This window comes from Lissotriton vulgaris, chromosome 8 (assembly GCF_964263255.1).
Source record: "Lissotriton vulgaris chromosome 8, aLisVul1.2, whole genome shotgun sequence".
Classification (NCBI taxonomy): domain Eukaryota; kingdom Metazoa; phylum Chordata; class Amphibia; order Caudata; family Salamandridae; genus Lissotriton; species Lissotriton vulgaris.
Window position 1 is genome coordinate 1,354,977,414 of NC_141696.1, and position 17,225 is coordinate 1,354,994,638.

Genomic DNA, 17,225 nt, shown 5'->3' on the forward strand with positions numbered 1-17,225 from the left:
AAGAGGAGCTGGGGATGGTGGACAACTCAATGAGGATGACAGGAACAATAAAGTAGAAGTGAAGTAAGGTGCAGCTTTAGAGCAGTGTCATAGGTGTCAGATCCCTCGTCTGGAGGCCACTTCACCCATTGCCCCTACCAGCGCCGCCAATGCCCGAACCCACACAACTACCAAACATCACACACTATAAGTGTAATTAACAATTCAGACTGTTCCAGGCCCCCAGAGTCATAAGAATGGCTTGGGCGGCAAGTGTTCGTCAATTCTAATGTATATTGAATTAATAAACAACTGTTGTGGTGTACATCGCTAATTTAGACAAACAGAGACACCTTGTGGCAGGATGTCGTAAGTGCTGGTGTTAACAATTAAGTGCCGCTGCCAAGCACCGGAAACCACCAGCTCAAATTAAGAACCGTTTTACAGGAGTAATTAAGTTATGCCGGACAACATTGCATTGGTCTCTACATTGTAGTATGCTTACAGTAATCCCCCTTCCATCTTTTCCCACCCTATGACCTGCATTCAGATTGTATTTGTTAGGCTCTATTTAAGTCACCCCTGCTGCCTCTTACCAAGAGCATCATGAAGCATGGTGATCCCTGACTCTGCCATACCAAACCCTGAGTGTGGCAGCCGCTCTTGCAGGGCTGTCAGTACACAGCAGCATTAATTAGTCAATGAAGCCATGTCCCACAGTCAAATTGGGAGCTCTTATCATCATGGACAGCTTCTTTAGCCTTCCATAGCCCCAGTCGTCTCATGTGTTTGGTTTTGTGCAGGAGAGATAGTCAGAATTTATAGGACCAAATCAAAACCTACGGCCTGGGATTTGGAATTTATCTGGTGCTATAGTTTAAACCAATTCTGACTTTTTGGGGAATAGCATGTTGATTTTGGATTTCACAGCACCAAAATATTGACCTGCCAAATTTCACCAAGCATGCAAACCTTACTACTATAAATACTGGGCGCAATAAACATCGCACTATTTACAACTGCAATCTCTACAAAAGCAGGTGTTTGCACATAGTTAGTACTTCTAAAGGCCAGTTGGAACCAGGACCATAATGCACTACTAGTTAGAGGTGAAACCATATTATACTTCGGGGTGCTGGAGGAACTAGGCACATGTACAACATATAAGCATATATTTCAGTAGTGGTTTGAGGTTTATAATGTAGGCCAAAGTCATGAGCGTCAACAATTCTTTGTCGGCTTTCACCATTCTTGGAAGTACAATGGAAATATGTTATGGGCCTTAGTCCATGGCCCAGGCAGCTTGGCTAAAGGCCAGCTGTATTGTTGCAATTTTAGCACAGATGCTAAAGACTGTGTCACATGTATCATTATTTCAAATAGCGATTATCTTATTGCGATTCTCTGCAAATCGTGATTAGGTAATCGCTATTTGAATGTATGAAACTCCATGAGTTTAATTTAGCATTTCCTATTGGTTCACTAATTGATCTATCACGTTAATATTAATGAGGCATGTCGCAATTTCCGGACCATTAGGAATCGCAAAAATCAGAGGGTTGGTGGCCTGCTGGGGTCAGCAGACCACCATGTCTGTGAGTGATTTTAAATCAAGCAATACTTTTTTTTTTTAATGCAGCCAGTTTTCCTTAAAGGAAAATGGGATGCTTTTAAAAAAGAAAAATGAAAACCTGTTTTTTTCATTTTTCAAGAGCAGGGAGTGGTCCGCGGGACCACTACCTGCTCCTAAAAAAACATTTTTACGAACATTCACAAAGACAAAGGGGTCCCTTGGGGACCCCTTCTCGTTTGCGAATGGGTTACCACCTACTTGAAGTAGGTGGTAAAATGTGAATGTTTTGCGACGACATTTCAGTCACAAAACACTCCTACATACTACTGCGATTCGGTTTTAGGAAGCCCTAAGCACGCCTCTTCCCAATTACGAATTGGTATGTATTCGCAATTCCAACTAGCGATTTGGTAACATGGCACAGGATCGCAAACTGGAATTCTTACATACCAAAATGCATTTTACCATTCGCAAACAGTCCGATTCTGTGAATCCGGCTGTTTGCGACTGGTAAAATGCATGATACATGAGGCCCTAGATTTTAACCAACGTTTCAACAAGTCACAAGGTCAGGTAAGACCACAGGAGCTTGAGGTTGGTACGATAATGCAAGGAAGCTGGCACCGCTGCTGCACCACAGTGCTGTGGCCACATGCAGGATTACATTTCTTGGGCTGACAGCAAATTTATGAGCATAAAGGAAGCACAAAGAAGACGTTGTTCCACAATTTACAATGCCTCCTATATAAACAGAAACACCATGCCTCTGCTCACCTCTTCTTCCAGTCTGGCCACTTTACTCTGGGCGATGCCCAGCGCCTGGTCGAGGCTCTCCATATGCCGTCGCTGGTCCTCACTTGTGGCACGCAGGGTGGTCACCTCAGCTTCCAGCTTCTCCCTCTCTTTCAAGTGCTCTTTGTCTGCAAACGAGAGAAAAACAAGAACAGCTCTATCAGAACGGCTAAAAGGATCTGGGAGTCAGGCCAACTTACCTCTAGCACTCAGGAAAAAGCTGGAGAAAAGCAACAGCTGTTAGCTTTATTACAGGACCTCTGTGTTCACAGCCCTGGCCAATGTGGATTTTAGTAACAACAGTTACACTGAAACAATGCTCAGCTTGGCACTGTTTTCGAGCCTGAAAAGGGCTCCTTCAAGGGAAGACTAGGCTCCTTAAGTGATATTCCTTTTATGCTCAAAATTGATGCAATTAAGAGCACCTCTGAGGAACTCAAGCTGCCAATCGGGACAGCGACGCGCCTTTACAAGGATGAACTTTAATATACTATAAAAGAACCAACACCAGTCCAAATTGGACTCAAGAAGCCATCACAAACACACAAAACCAACTGTAAGGGAGTTCAACAATTATTAATACCATGGTTCTGATGGGAGAAATATGTAGCCCAAATTCCACGTTGTGGCATGAAAGTCTTCACAAAAGGCCCTACTTTAAATCTGCATGAGACCCTATGGTGATATGTGCGCTTAATAAGTTCCTCTGACTTGACATGTGGAAACGATGCTGGAGAATGCAGTTAAATAGAACAAGCTTCATGAAAATAAATATACTTTAAAAGAATTGTCCACATGGTCCCGACATACATCCACTAAGTGGAATATCCAGATCACCTCCACGTTACTATAGAAGGTTTGCGATGAAAGAAGCAAATTCTGAATTTGAAAATTTCCAAAGACAATTCAAGAATTGAAGAGTCTGTCTACAGCCCACTGCATCAGAGGAGGACAGTGTTCTGTACACTAGGTTCTTGATTGAAGTATACTTCACACCCAAGCTGAATGCGTAGATGCACACAATTGTCACTTAGCATATGTAAAGTCCTATCGGACTGTTGAAATTTAGCATGTGCCAAGTGCATCTGCGAAGTGAGAAATGCTCCAAGATTGTGGAATTTCTACATTTGTGGTAGACTGCGTGTGAGGGGTGGATTTGTGGGCATTTACAGGAAGACCTACCTGCAAAAGCTGGTGAACACTCTCAAGCTTGCAAGTTTCTGACATTTCACGTGCAAGGAGTTTCCACACTGGAAACATATGAAACTGTACTCCAGTCAAAGGCAGGAGTAATTGTGCAAATAGGGATGGAGATACAGGAATGATTTGCTGCATAAAAAACTATTTACACCTTGAAGATGTAAAAAACTTGTTAGGTTTAAATGCTCAAGTGCACCAGATTTAAACATGAAGATTTTTCCACAATGTGTAAATTTTATGCATTTGAATTCAAGGAAATCCATGATTTGCACAGATTGTTTTTTAGTTCTCTTGGGACATTTTAAATCCCATGAAAATCAGATAACTTATGCAAACATAGGAGTATTCCCACAGAAACAAATGAATAACTTTCAAACCACTGCTCACTTTGTAAAAGAGTAAGTGCCATCTCCAGTGATAAAGAACTAATTTGTGTTACCTACGGCCGGGCACTGAACGCCCTGTCGGACTACATCACACAATGGACCTCCCCGCCTTTGTCGATAGCAAGTCGCATATCATTAATAAAGATGGTCATATTACCAAAACTATTATACATTATTCTCAAAATTTCTAATACCCCAGGTTGTCACTTCTTCACCACTCTAAAGACACAGCTCATTCGCTTGGCATTTTGGAGGAAAACAACCCAGATTAGGTTGGGACGAGGTCATGTAGCCTTACTTGAGGGGAGGGTTTAAGCCCTGGGGCTATATGTTCTAAGTGCCCAGGCACACTTTGCAGCATACTGGTTTCGCCTCCCCCCTTCATTTCTCACCTGGCCATAGAGCAGGGATACATTGCACCAGCCCCTACAACCACATTTTGGGATGCGTGCTTTCATTAAACAAATGCGGATTTCTCTATGGTTGCCGGCGCCTTTGCTGCTTGGCATGGATTAGCCAAATAGTTAAATAAGCCTCTGCTCTACTCCGCGCTCCTGCGGCTACCCTATCACCCTCTGCTCCCAGTGACACACGAGGTGGCCTGCCGAAAGATGCTTCAAAAGACTGGCGTTACTACGTGGGGAGACATGTACGAAGGGGGAACCTTTCAGGGTCGAGAGGCTTTCTTGGGGACGACATGCCTACCCCGATGGAGGTTATCTTGTACATTAGACTAAGGCACAACATTAGGGCATTCATCACGGATTTCCCTCAGGAACCACCCATTCTGACCCCTTTACATGCATTACTACAATTTTCTACCCCCATACCATCAGTCACAATGCTGTATCGTATCACTCAATCAGAGCAGGATGAATTACAGGGAGGGTCGCGACTAGGTTGGGATGCCGAGCTGAGAATAACCCTTCCCGATAGACACTGGTTCTACTGCTGTCATCAAACTGGGCAAATATCGACCAGTAGCCGACTACGCATTAAACATTATAAATTCTTACACTGTATCTACTACACCCCAGCCAGACTATTCAGGTAACGCTTATGTTCAAATGACAGGTGTGACAGAGGCGGGACGAGGGAGCTGACCTCCTCCACATGTGGTGGCCGTGCGAACACAGATGATGGGTGCCCAATTGAAACTCACCCACTCATTGCTTTACTAGGCTATACTGAGGATATGGAGGTATCAGTCAGAAGATTTATTTCACTTGGGTTGCTGTTGGCCAAATGGAAAATGGCATGTAGAAGGGGACGGGGAGTGCCCCTAAGTTTAGGACGGGCTGCAGGACTTAATAGATTGGCAAGAGCAAATGACTATATATATTCGGAACAATTACCATCGACCTCCCGGCCGAGAGATGTATGGGATACCTTGAGATCATATTTGTTACTCAAACCACTTGATGTGGCTAAGCTGCCCCCCCACCCCCGGGGACTCACTTGAATCTGGGCGACAGAGCGTGCCGTTTGGCTCCAGTCCAGCCTGTGGCTTCATGCGCAATTACTGAAATGGCACTCCTTGGGGGCTCCTCTTCTTCTCCCTTCTTCGCCTCCTTAGGCAAACTGAACTTTGCAGGGTACCGGCCACAAAAAAAGGTATCAACGCTCTCCCTTCCTTAAGTAATGGTGGATATACTCGATATGATGTGGGAGCGCCGTAGACAGGCTTTAGCAGAAACGTCATGAAACTATATGTGAAAATGCAAACAATGTTGTTGTCTGCTGTGTCTGTTGAGTTTGTATTTGTACTAACACTGATTTAAAGACACCAATAAAGAAATTTACAACAAAAATAAAAAAGAGTAAGTGCCAGGTCCCAAAGTTTTGTTCGAAGTCCACAGCCAGTGCTATCGAAGGTCATCCCTGCTTTCTCAATTTGTCACTGTTTTTCATCCTTTCTCTTCCTCTTTTCCCTCTTGTGTTTTTCTCTCGTTTGCTCTGGATCAAAGTTGGGTGAGGAAAAATTGGTGCTGATCCTAAAAAATAAATGCTGGTGAATCCAACCTGAATTCACCTGCTCAAATTAAGTTCTATTTCAAACTTGTGGCTTTTAGAATCAGGTCCATAAAGAAGGCAAAGGACCTTGTTTGCCTGGAAAAAAAGGGACTAATTTTTAGGTCTGAGTTTTGAAACTGCAGTTGTTAGGCAGACATTTTGTTAACAATACACATAGATTCAATCAATCAATTGGCATTTGTAGAGCGCAGCACTGTCAACCCTAGGGATATCCGAGTCCTAGGGGTGCCTGTTCTCCATTTAAAAGCCAGGTCTTGAGTTTCTTTCTGACGTCCGCCAGGGAGGATGCTGTTCGAATTTGGAAGGATAGGTTGTTCCAGTGGCCTTTGGGACTGCCTCTTTCAACATCTGTCTTCCTTCTACCAGCAACTTATTGCCATTGGCTTCTCACTTTGTCAAACACATTGTGGCTCAACCAGGTGGAGAATTTCTTTTTCAACTAATGCTATTGACTGGTTGGATGCATGCTTATGCATGCTTTTATGCCATTCAAGTGCTTGAACTGCACAATAAACAACTATAACCTTCTCCTGCGTTAGCACATTTAACCCAGACCTACTGGCTTTACAAATGATTGTTAAAACAAGTTTCCATGGCTCCTACCGACTTTAGCTTCTCATTAAACAAATGATTTTAAAATAACTACAGCTGATGAGCTCACTTAGCACATGAGCTCACCCAGCTCAGAAGATTTAATTCAGAAGTATTTTCATAAAAAAACCTGGCTGAGCTCACGTAGTGTGTTGCACCATTGGGTTACTTCTATCGCTGAACTATTTCTCCCCGGTGATGTCAGTGAAATGTTTATCAAAGATGATCACGTAGCACTCTGTATAGCCTATTAGGCTTCCCAAAATTCTGGTACTGACCTCCTCTGACAAAAGCTGGCTTGATATCTTCCCAGCAGAACTCTTCGCTCCTCCAATGCAAAGTTTCTGAAAGTGCCCAAATTAAAAAAAGCTGACTGAGGAGACTGGCATTTCATCTTGGGCGTTGTCAAGACCTGGAATAATTTACTTCTTTCCATCCTTCCTCCTCTAGTCTCCTGGCTTTTAGGAAGGCCTTGAAGACTTGGCTTTTTTCCCATTAGGTTGACTAGGTTCTGGTACTAGGAGCAGGCGCCAGGATGCCTTCGGGTAGCTGTGCACTTTACAAAAACTCAGTAACAATAACATTAATCCTTATCTAGGAAAAGTGGTAGTGTTATCAAGGTCAACAAGACAGGAAGATAGGATGGAAGCTTCTCACACGGTTGAATCTTCTTATGTTGAAGGAAAAGAGCCAGTTTATAGGATTTGGCCCAAAGGAGCACCACCTGGTAAGACGCGTTAAAGGTCAGTTAGAGCAGCAGAAGGATGAGAATGGGTATGTGTGTAGCATCACAAAAGCAAAGCGCATCATCTCGGTACGGGCCATAAAATGGTCAGAAAGCTGGATTTGTGTTGACCAGAAGGTTGTGTTGGACTGTTCTTTCAATGTACTTGGCCACGAAGGGTTAATAGACATTAGGTGGAATGTTAATGATAGGTGGCTAGGAGGAGCCCGACAAGGGAGCATATGCTGTGAATCTTGTGTAAGTACTAATAGTGTTCTATCCAGCATGTCGGGATCCAGGGTTTTCTGTCTACTGGCACTATTTGTAGAAGTCCTGTCTCATAAGGGCAGCTTTCAAATAAGAGTCTGGCGAAATGAGATTCCCATATAGAATTCTGCTCCGCTTGATCACAAGTGAGCCAGTGTACTGGCACCGGGATTTTCCAGTTGCGACAACACCACACCCGGAATTCCAGTTTGTAAAATTGCTGTGGGGAAAGGGCTGCTTTACAGCCCGACCCAGTCCCCAACCCCTGTGCGACCATCAACAGTGGCAAAGGCAGGGAGGAGCATGTACTGCTCTGTCCTGCCTGGCAACGCCTCCCTAACTCACCCTTATTAACGCCCTCACCTGACCACAAACCCTGCACCAACCTCTAAGTTCACACTTACCACCTGCTCAGAGGATGTAGTATAAGTGAGGGTTGATCCTTCTGGAACAGGGAATACTGTGCAGAATGCTGCCTGCTAAGAACAGGTCCATGCAGTTATTCACCATTCCATGAAAATTAATTTGCAATGGCAAAATTTCCATGAGGAAATTCCGCACAGTATTAATAATGCCAGTTGCCTGGAATTTCCTTGTGGAATTCCGCATTACTTCTTCAGGCCCACTGAGCGAGCAACCCTAGCCATCATTGCACATGAACTGTATAATAAAATCGTACCACTCTGCTGTAAAGATATATGTCCCGGAAGTGAAGGTATTATCTTGAATGGATATTTATGTAGAATGGAGGTTCAATTCCTCACATGGGATACACAAAAGAGTTGATCCTATAAATGTCTCGAATGGAGATAGATGTAGAATGGCGTTCATATACCTCAAATGCAAATATGCCTAGAATAACAGCCCAGTACCTCAAATGGAAAAATACATAGAATGGCAATCCAATTCAGCAAATGGAGAGATACATAGACCACATGCCCTATTCATCCAGTCTTGCATGTTTTATCAGTTCTGTCAGTGCTACTGTGCTTTTTAAAAAAAAACATACCAACGTACTAAGGACTTAATCTAAGGCAGTGAAAAGTCAAATACATTTTCAGAAAAACTGGGATAACCTAAAAAAAGAAGAAAAAAATGGAGAATCACCTTTTTTTCCAGAGGCACTCTTCTACTTACAGAAATTCAAAAATTAAACTAGAATTCCACAGTGTTCTTCGAACAGCAAAAGGTCTGTGTTTGTAGTGAGGTAGTATGTCTGTATCTGAGTGACTTATTCGAGTACCCAAATATTGGAACAAATCATATGGCCATATCAGTAAGACCAGCCAGAGAGAAGAGGCATGATTTCCCCAAGTTTATCCAGTCTAGATTCTAACGCAACTGTTTTCACATCTCCCAAAAATGTTCAAACTATCTCAGCTGGGTTTTAAATATGATGCAGAGTAGAACTCTATAAAGCAAAAATAACATGGTTTCATCTCCCATATGTTATGGCCCTTTCAAGGAAACTTTCTTAACTGGCCACTGAGTGGTCCCATTGCTGCAAACAAAAGTGGAACAGGAGGTAGTCGTGTCAAGTTCCTCATTGCCCCATTGGACATTTTCACATTGATCCTTGGTGTGGACGTATTATACAATAGATAGAGCCAGCCTATCAGGTCAAGTCCAAAATTCATTGATTTCAGCATCTCAAAGAGGGATCATCACCCCCAAGGAATTAAACATCTCTGCATCCTCATCCATATTTGACAGTTCTTCACTAACTTTAACAGTGTCGATAAGCTAATAATGTTCATGTTGTTCTTGGTTAACTAATCTAGCTGGTTTGCCATGCAACAGTGCACAGGTGATCCTCTGTATGCTGCTGGCTATTATTTTGCCGAGGACATTGAGATTCAGGTTCCACGTGGACAAGGGCCACAGTGATCCACATTTTTGGAGGGGGACTTGCCAGGATCCTGAGCCATCGCTAGGCCCTAGTTCCTCGTTTGGTTTTACACGCCTTAAGAATTCTGAAGACTCTTAATAAACGGACTGTGAAAAAGGGGAAAGAGAGAGTGGAGACAGATGTGCCCCGTCAGGCAACAGAGAAGCTGCCGCAAGCTGGACTTCATTCCCTTCTTTGAGCTAAAACCTATCAGGCCCTCCCCTCTCCTGCTCATCCTAAGACATAAGTGGTGTATCTGATTGAGGTAGCAATCCTCTTGTAACTACTCATGTATGTTTTTATAAATTACATCAAAATTATTTCGCTCTCAAGCACCATTATACAGACCAGTCCTTCTTAAACTGCACTATGCCCATTCGGCTGCCATGCAGTTGAACATTAATACATTTTTTCAATCTATATGCTATACTAGTGGTCTGCGGCTGCATGCGTTAGTGAGTCCTGAAGGCATCTGGTTCAAGGTCATGCTTTTCAATCAGGGATGAGAATGATGCTGACATGAAGTAACATTTAGGCCGCTCCCTTGCACCTTTATTATTTTATTTGATTGTTCAATCAGTAGTTCTCTACTGTTCGGACCTTCAGGTAGGCTGTTACATTCCCAATGCCAAACTTGGTAGCTTTTACCCTTTATCTAATGACTTTGTTCAGATTAAAGGCCTTGGTGGCATTACTGAAGCCCAAAGACATGATGGAGTCACAAATGCATAGCGTAGTCAGAGTTTGTTTAAATGTTCAGCAGCATTTCCTGCGCTCGCTGTAACATTTATACCAACGACAGCGATCCAGTCCCCACCAGAAACAAATGTAAATTGATACTTGTATAGCGCACTACTCAACCGCAAGGGTCTCAAGGCGCTTGTAAAAATACCGCTGTGGAACCCATCCTGGCTTTCCCTGTGAGGCGTCCACTCCTGGGCACCCCAAGGTGGAGGCCAGGCATCCTTAGCGTTGTGAGGGCCGTTGTGGAGATTAAGCTAGCTATTGCCCAGAGCTGCAGAGTGGGACTCCATGATTAGAATAGGCACGAGGCGAAAATGATCAGGTCTGTGGAATTTTTTGAGCCCAAGACCCGCCGAGGCAGGGAATCGAACCCTGGTCCCGGGCTAGACCTCTGCATCAGGGTCTGCAGCTCTAACCATTGAGCCACACTTCTCCACCAACAATGGACGGTCACTCTCTGCTACTGAATTGACAAAGAAATCCTGAAATTAATCGTAATAGTAGTGAAGGTTGTGAACCACTGTTTGAGTATGAACGTTTATATGTGTGTAGCTATGACAACAGTTAACTGAAATCACGCTTCACAGCCAAGTGTAGCTCAGCTCAATTTAACATTGCAATTTCAGCACCTTCCTTTCAACATTCCACATTGATGTTTGCATCTTGATACTCACATGCAGCTAGTTTATTTTGTGCACAAGTCATACTACTTACTTGCAACATTGTGGGAGGCAAACTGTTCCTGAAACGGTCCACTTGTAGATGCAAACCTACACGATATTGCAGTTGGTCTTCATGTTTAATAGAGGATCGGGAATGGAAGGTGGATAAACAAACACTTTCAATAATTACTGTGTATAAAAGTGTATAATATTTGTACTAGCTCTGAAGGGGCGTGCTGGGCCTGATGCATTGACACCGTGCATCCTTGTCAGAACCTATGACTGTCTCCGGCTCAGCGGGGAGCTCAGGCAGATGCAAGGTGTTAGATCCCATGGGTACCTCAGGGATATTTCTGATCTTATGCACCAAGGATAGGCCGGGGAAACCCCGGTGCTAGGTGCCATGGTTACCTCAGGGATAGCTCTCATCTTATGACCCAAGGAGAGCCCGGGGGTACCCCAGTGTTGGGTACCATGCAAACCTCAGGGATATCTTTCATCTTATGACCCAAGGCGAGCCCGGCAGAACGCCGGTGCTGGGTACCATGCGTACGGGGATAGCTCTCAACTTATGACCCAAGGTGAGCCCGGGGGTACCCCGGTGTTAGGTAAATCCAGCACGTTAGGGTCAGCTCCAGTAAAGTAGACTCCTATGGATGTTGCCATCCGATGGAAGGGTCCCACCCCCGGTATTGATGGTTTAGCTAGGGATTATAGATTACCAGGATCAGGGGTCTGTTCACATTCTTGGGGAGCGGATGGCCTCTCAACGTCATTCCCCACTATATTGCATGAGTTCTATCCCATGACAACAATATTGCATGTACTACACAGGCCTAACTGCTACATTGCAAAGTCAATGTAGCATATGGAGATGTGGGGTTAAGGATAGTAAATACATACTTACCATTACAATGTAGTGGTTGGTGATGCAATGGGCGCAGTATTTTTGTGGGGCAACAATAATGACCTGAATATTGAGTCACACATTGCCCCAAAAGGTGCAAAAATGTAGTTCTTCAATGGCCTACTCCAGAAAGTAATGGCAGATGAAGTGAAGTGTGAAACACACACAGTGAACAATATCTTCTAATAAGTGAAGCCTTTAAGTTCAATAACACGCGGAATGGAGCTCAGGAACGTGCAAAAGAGCACTGTGGACACCATATAACTCCTGGCCTTAATACAAGGAGAGAAATGGCAGAGATATGCTCCAGGATACACACAACTGCTTGTCTCTCTCGGTGGATTAACAGCCCATTAAAAAAGCATTAAACAGAGGATGGACAAAGGAGGGGCTGGGAATGCCTGAGCCTTTGAAGGCAAAAGAAATTAAGACAGTCAGATGTCTCAGTGAGCCAATGCTCGTCCCTGAATTCTCCTGTGAGCGGAAAGTCATGAAAACCTGGCAAGGCCAATTCAGCCTTCCATCCTTAAGAGGTTGGTGAATCAACTCCCATGTAAGTGGTTAGTAATAACACCATATACTTACATCACTCAAACAATACGAAAGTAGTATGAACAACAAGTAAATATAAGTCGCTCTTTTGTCTGATATACCGTAGGGATTCTGTTTCACAAGTTATAAAATAAATTAGCGCACTGCATCTCAATTTATACACCTACGTTACTCTGCAGAGTTGCATTAACTTTTACAAAATTACTTCATCTACCGCACAACTTATAAGATGGTTACTTTTTTGAAAGCAAGAGCACAAGAATGTAGTACTCACTCTGCGATGCATACTGCTCCTGGGCCCCCTCTTCGTGCCCCTCGTATTCTCGCCGGGCAAGCTGCCTGCTGGCAGTCTCAAGGCGCTCTAGGAAGAAACAGGAAACATTTTCCGTAAATATAAGTACTGTGTAAAAGAGAAGCAGGCCAACAACAACAAAGCACAAGATCAAATATATCCCAACAAAGAGGTATAAATAGATTGGCTGAAAATGACAGGTCTATGAAGAATTGAGGCAGAGCTGGTCCACAGATCCCCAAACAGACAAGCCCCCCTTTCTCCTTCTCCATCAGTAGTTGGTGGTTGGTCAGTCTAGCAACCCACTTACAAACACTGCAATGTAGTAGTCACATTTCTGAATGGGTATGATGATTAATTATTTGATCACAGTTTATACCAGAATTATAAATTAATATTCACAAATTAATCTGGTGTCCAAAGAAAATGAAGATACTGTTCCAGTTGGAATAAGGTGTAGGGAGTTTTCTTGTGCCTCTGTAAATCTGCCAGGCGTAAACAGCCATCAGTGATACATTGTTCAGGTACATGAATTTGTTTTCCTGGAGTCTTTTTAACCTCGTCGCCATCATACTACAATGATATAGTTAACATCAGGATATTGCCAGATAAAAATAAGTTCACTGCTCCTGAATTCAGGTACTCGACTTACGGGACAGTTGGCGAAAATGACTCTAAAGTTATGATTGAGACGCACCGAACAACTAACCACAACTCCGCTTCCTCTTCTACAACTCGTCGATGTCAAGCTTGCCTTTGACCATGTACAGAACCCCTGCTGCCTTTTGGCTAGGTTTGCGCTTGAGAAATACCACATGCATATATAAATACATTCACAGCAAACAGTGTATTTTTAAGGCTATAAACTGTGGTTCAGGCTGACAAATGTGCATGACAGATTCCAAGAAAAGTGCTCGACTATCTTCAAATTAGTTGCCAGGTTTCGTGCTGACTGTTTAAATGAGGCAAAAAGTAAGGAGAGGAGCACAACTGGTATTTGCTATCCGCAGTCCCAAAGGCACTATGCTCAACAGAAAAAACTGCAGGACATATGGGAAACAAACCTGGCAAGAAAGCAAAGCAGAGTTCAAAATGAGTTCCTTTGGAGAGGTGGGGTGAATCTGAACAATACGTTTGGAACAAAGGGGGAAACTCTGGTGACTCTTCAATTATTGAAAGAGTGAGTCGCAGTACAAACATGTGAATGAAAAAGAAATAGGATTGCCCAAGACACAAAAAAATCCTATCGGCCATTGAAATATTCAAGAACCTGACTGAGAAGCAGGCTCCGGATTGAACATCTACAAACTGAGCGGCTGAGAGGCTCTCTAATCGGATTGGCCCAGAGGAACTTAACATTTTTGCTCCACCTGTTAATAAGTTTGATACATGGCTTTGATGGATCTTGGTATATTGATCTGCTTTTTTGATTACGTTCAGAAATGAAAAACGACTGGGGCCAAAAAGTCAAAAGAGTAATTCATGGAATGAGTACCAGAACGCCATGCTATTCAATCTGGAAATGTTTTTTTTTTTTAAACATTTCAATTTGCCTCCACACTTTTAACGTGAAATATCAAATGAATTGTATGAACAGGCTTACAAGTCATTAAAATATACGCTCCTAGAGTACGCAAAACAACTGCTTTCCAAACTCTCTCGGAGACTGAGAGAATGTAAATCCTTTAAACTAAGTATCCTTGACTCTCAAAAAGGTGCTGGCCTCTATTTCTTTCCTTGGCGAGCCCAGGGATCAGGGAGGGGAGACAGCCAAGGTGAGAACCAGTGAGGACCAATTGTTCAGGCTACTCTTCAGCTTTTCACTGAGCTGTGATGCTCAGTGAGGTCCATACTCCCAGCTGGGACATCTCTCATCCGCCCTGGCCACTCAGCCAGCACATGGGTGGAATGGATGTGCAGATGCCAGTGGTCCAGCTTTCCTTAAGGATTCCCCGAGGAAAACTGTTCATCTTGCAGTATGATGGCCAATTTAAAGAAAACCAAGCACAAGCAACTCTGCAGGGACTGCCTCTCTGCCCTTGTAAAATAAGACTGAGAATATTCTGCAGGGGCTGCCCACCCCCACTGTGTGGAAATAGGACAGCAATCAGGGGGACCTGTGCGGCCTTGCAGAAAAAAGCAAGTAGTGGAGAAGTCCTTCCATGCAGGGTAGGGTTTTTTTTTTTTTATGGGAAACACACTGGTGTAGGTGAACATCCACTGCAAAAAAAAGTAATTTGGGGACTGTTCTTCCCCCTCTACAGCGTGCACAAAAAACATAATGGACATATTGCCATAGGCCAGGACGAGATGTCCCTGTGGAGTCGGTACATGGCTTCTGACTCCACAGAATATCTAGTAATTGACTTTGTTACAGTTCTACATGTCCCTATGTAATCAGCAAAATATATTAAGTACCACAGGACAGTACTTAATATGTAAAAATAGTAAGTGCCAGGGCTCTCGTCAGGAGGCTGCTGCAGCTTGCACCACACGTTTCTTCTGCCACTGCCGCCAATTATAGAAAAAAAAATACTAGCCAGCTATTCTAGGCTCCCAAAGCTATAAGAATGGCTTGGGCAGCAGGTAATATGTATATAGAATTATGAATTAACGGTTGTTGTGCTTTCGAATTAGACAGCGCGACCTTGTGACAGAGTGTTACTAGTGCTGGTGTTGACAAATAAGTGAGGGTGCTGAGTACCGGAAACCACTGGCTCAAATTAAGCACTGCAACAGGAAAGATTAAGTACCCTGCAAAGTAAGAAGGCTTGTGCTAATTCCATAGAGTAATCAAGTAGAGGCTGGTGGTCCAACAGCAATTATTCATTTTTACATTTTATATAAATTGCACTTCGAGGCATTCTTGCTCTAGGAATATCAATAACTTTTACTGGGCTCTGTAAATTTAGAGAAACAAAAACCATCACCAAACTCCTACCAACTTGCCAGGTAGTTTGGAGAGGCTTTATGTCTCGGCATGTAGCAACCTTACCTCTGAGGTCGCGGTTGAAATCGTGCAGCCTCCGAATTTCTCCTTCTAGCTTGTTCCTCATAGCCTTGTCCAGCGCTTCTCTCTTGGTGGTGGACTTGACCAGGCTTTCGTAAGCTTCGGAGATCCTATGAATTTCCATTTCAAACTAATAGATATGCAACATTATTAAGATGGAAATGAATAACAATCTAAAATTATGCTGAAGAGTTACCAACAATTTCCGTACTTCCCCTCACCCCCCCCCCATTCTTATTAAAAACTTATCAACATTTTACAGTTCATCAAACAAGGAGTGCAGGCAACAATCTCCCTACAGCCGATGACCAGCTTCAAAGCAACTCACTTCCTGGCCATTCGAGAACCATTGCTCCTATGCAATGCTCCTTTGCCAGTCATATGGGAACCAAAAAGTGTCTAGATCCAGTCCAGCGAATATCCTTGCATGAACTCCGACAGGTAGACTACACATCCAATTTGCTATTTAAACATATTCATGGGTATAGGCAGAAAATACAAGATTTCGTAATGAACGGATCTTGGGTTTAAAGACTACCAGAAATTAGAGAATGGGATGAAGTCAACTTCTGATGACAAGTCAGTTGGTGATTACATGCGATGTTGGACAGACAAGCATAAATACAGCGGAAAAACCATATACTGTTGGACTCATCCAGTGGCATAGTCGGAAATACTGCTAAATTTGTTGAAGGGCCCCTTGATTTTCACTGTGGCTGGCTGCCAGACATATACAGGTTCTTGAGGTATCAGTAGCAGCCCTTGGGTGTGGAGTTCACTGGTGCTGTAATTTGGGCTTGATGTTTACTAGGGCTGTGCATCAGGCCACAATACGGAGCCCCAAGATTTGGTACTGTAATAGACTGTTATATAAATCATTGTAAGACATGCTATGTGTACTCAGCCTGAAGCTGTTCCAGAAGATTGAAATATTGTGTGCAAAACGGCTTGGCCAACTCTAGCTTGTTGCCTAGGTAGAACATCTACACAGTAATGTTGAGTAAAAGTGTGAGGAGTGGACCAAATAGCGGCTTTACAGATGTCAGCTAGTGGTATGTTCCCTAAGAAGGCCATAGTAGCCCCTTTCTTGCATGCAGAATGGGGTCTGGTAGGGACCCATTAGTTCTTGCACATAAAGTTTGGATACACATGACAAGCCAACAAGCAATACCTGCTTTTGAAATAGCACGCCCTTTTTGTGGTTTGGAGAAGGACACTAAACGCCAGTGTACAAAGATTAGGAATAGCGGTGTCCTAATTCCGATTTTCTGTGAATCGCAATTCGGAAATCACTATTCCGGATTATGAAACTCCTCTGAGTTTCATAAGTGATTCCTAGTGGGTCGCAAATAGACCTTCCTCATGGATATTAATGAGGTAGGTCGCAATTTGTGATGACTAGGATTTGTTGCCAAAGGGGATGATAGACGGCGCGTTTGAGCAAATCAAACACTCACCCCCAGTCAACTGATCTGGGTTTAATCCATCACCATTCTTAAGCTCACTCCACCACCCAAGTTCAGACATGGCCTTATGCAAATCAGTCTGACCCTGTGTCTCATGGGAAAAGTCCAGCCCGAACTGCCAGGATTTGTTGCCATCACAGGGTAGGTGGTCTGCTGGA

General features: G+C 43.5%; 1 protein-coding gene across 2 annotated transcripts in view; it reads right to left on the minus strand.

The window, feature by feature from the left end:
- Positions 1 to 17,225, minus strand: part of AMOTL1 (angiomotin like 1) — a 311,572-nt gene that overhangs the window by 52,850 nt on the left and 241,497 nt on the right. For both annotated transcript variants that reach the window (XM_086935303.1, XM_086935302.1), the window contains 3 exons: positions 15,587 to 15,731; positions 12,574 to 12,660; positions 2,327 to 2,472 (listed from right to left, as the gene is read on the minus strand). In XM_086935303.1, the coding sequence (XP_086791429.1) occupies positions 2,327 to 2,472; positions 12,574 to 12,660; positions 15,587 to 15,731 (378 nt within the window). The remainder of the gene's footprint in view (positions 1 to 2,326; positions 2,473 to 12,573; positions 12,661 to 15,586; positions 15,732 to 17,225) is intronic.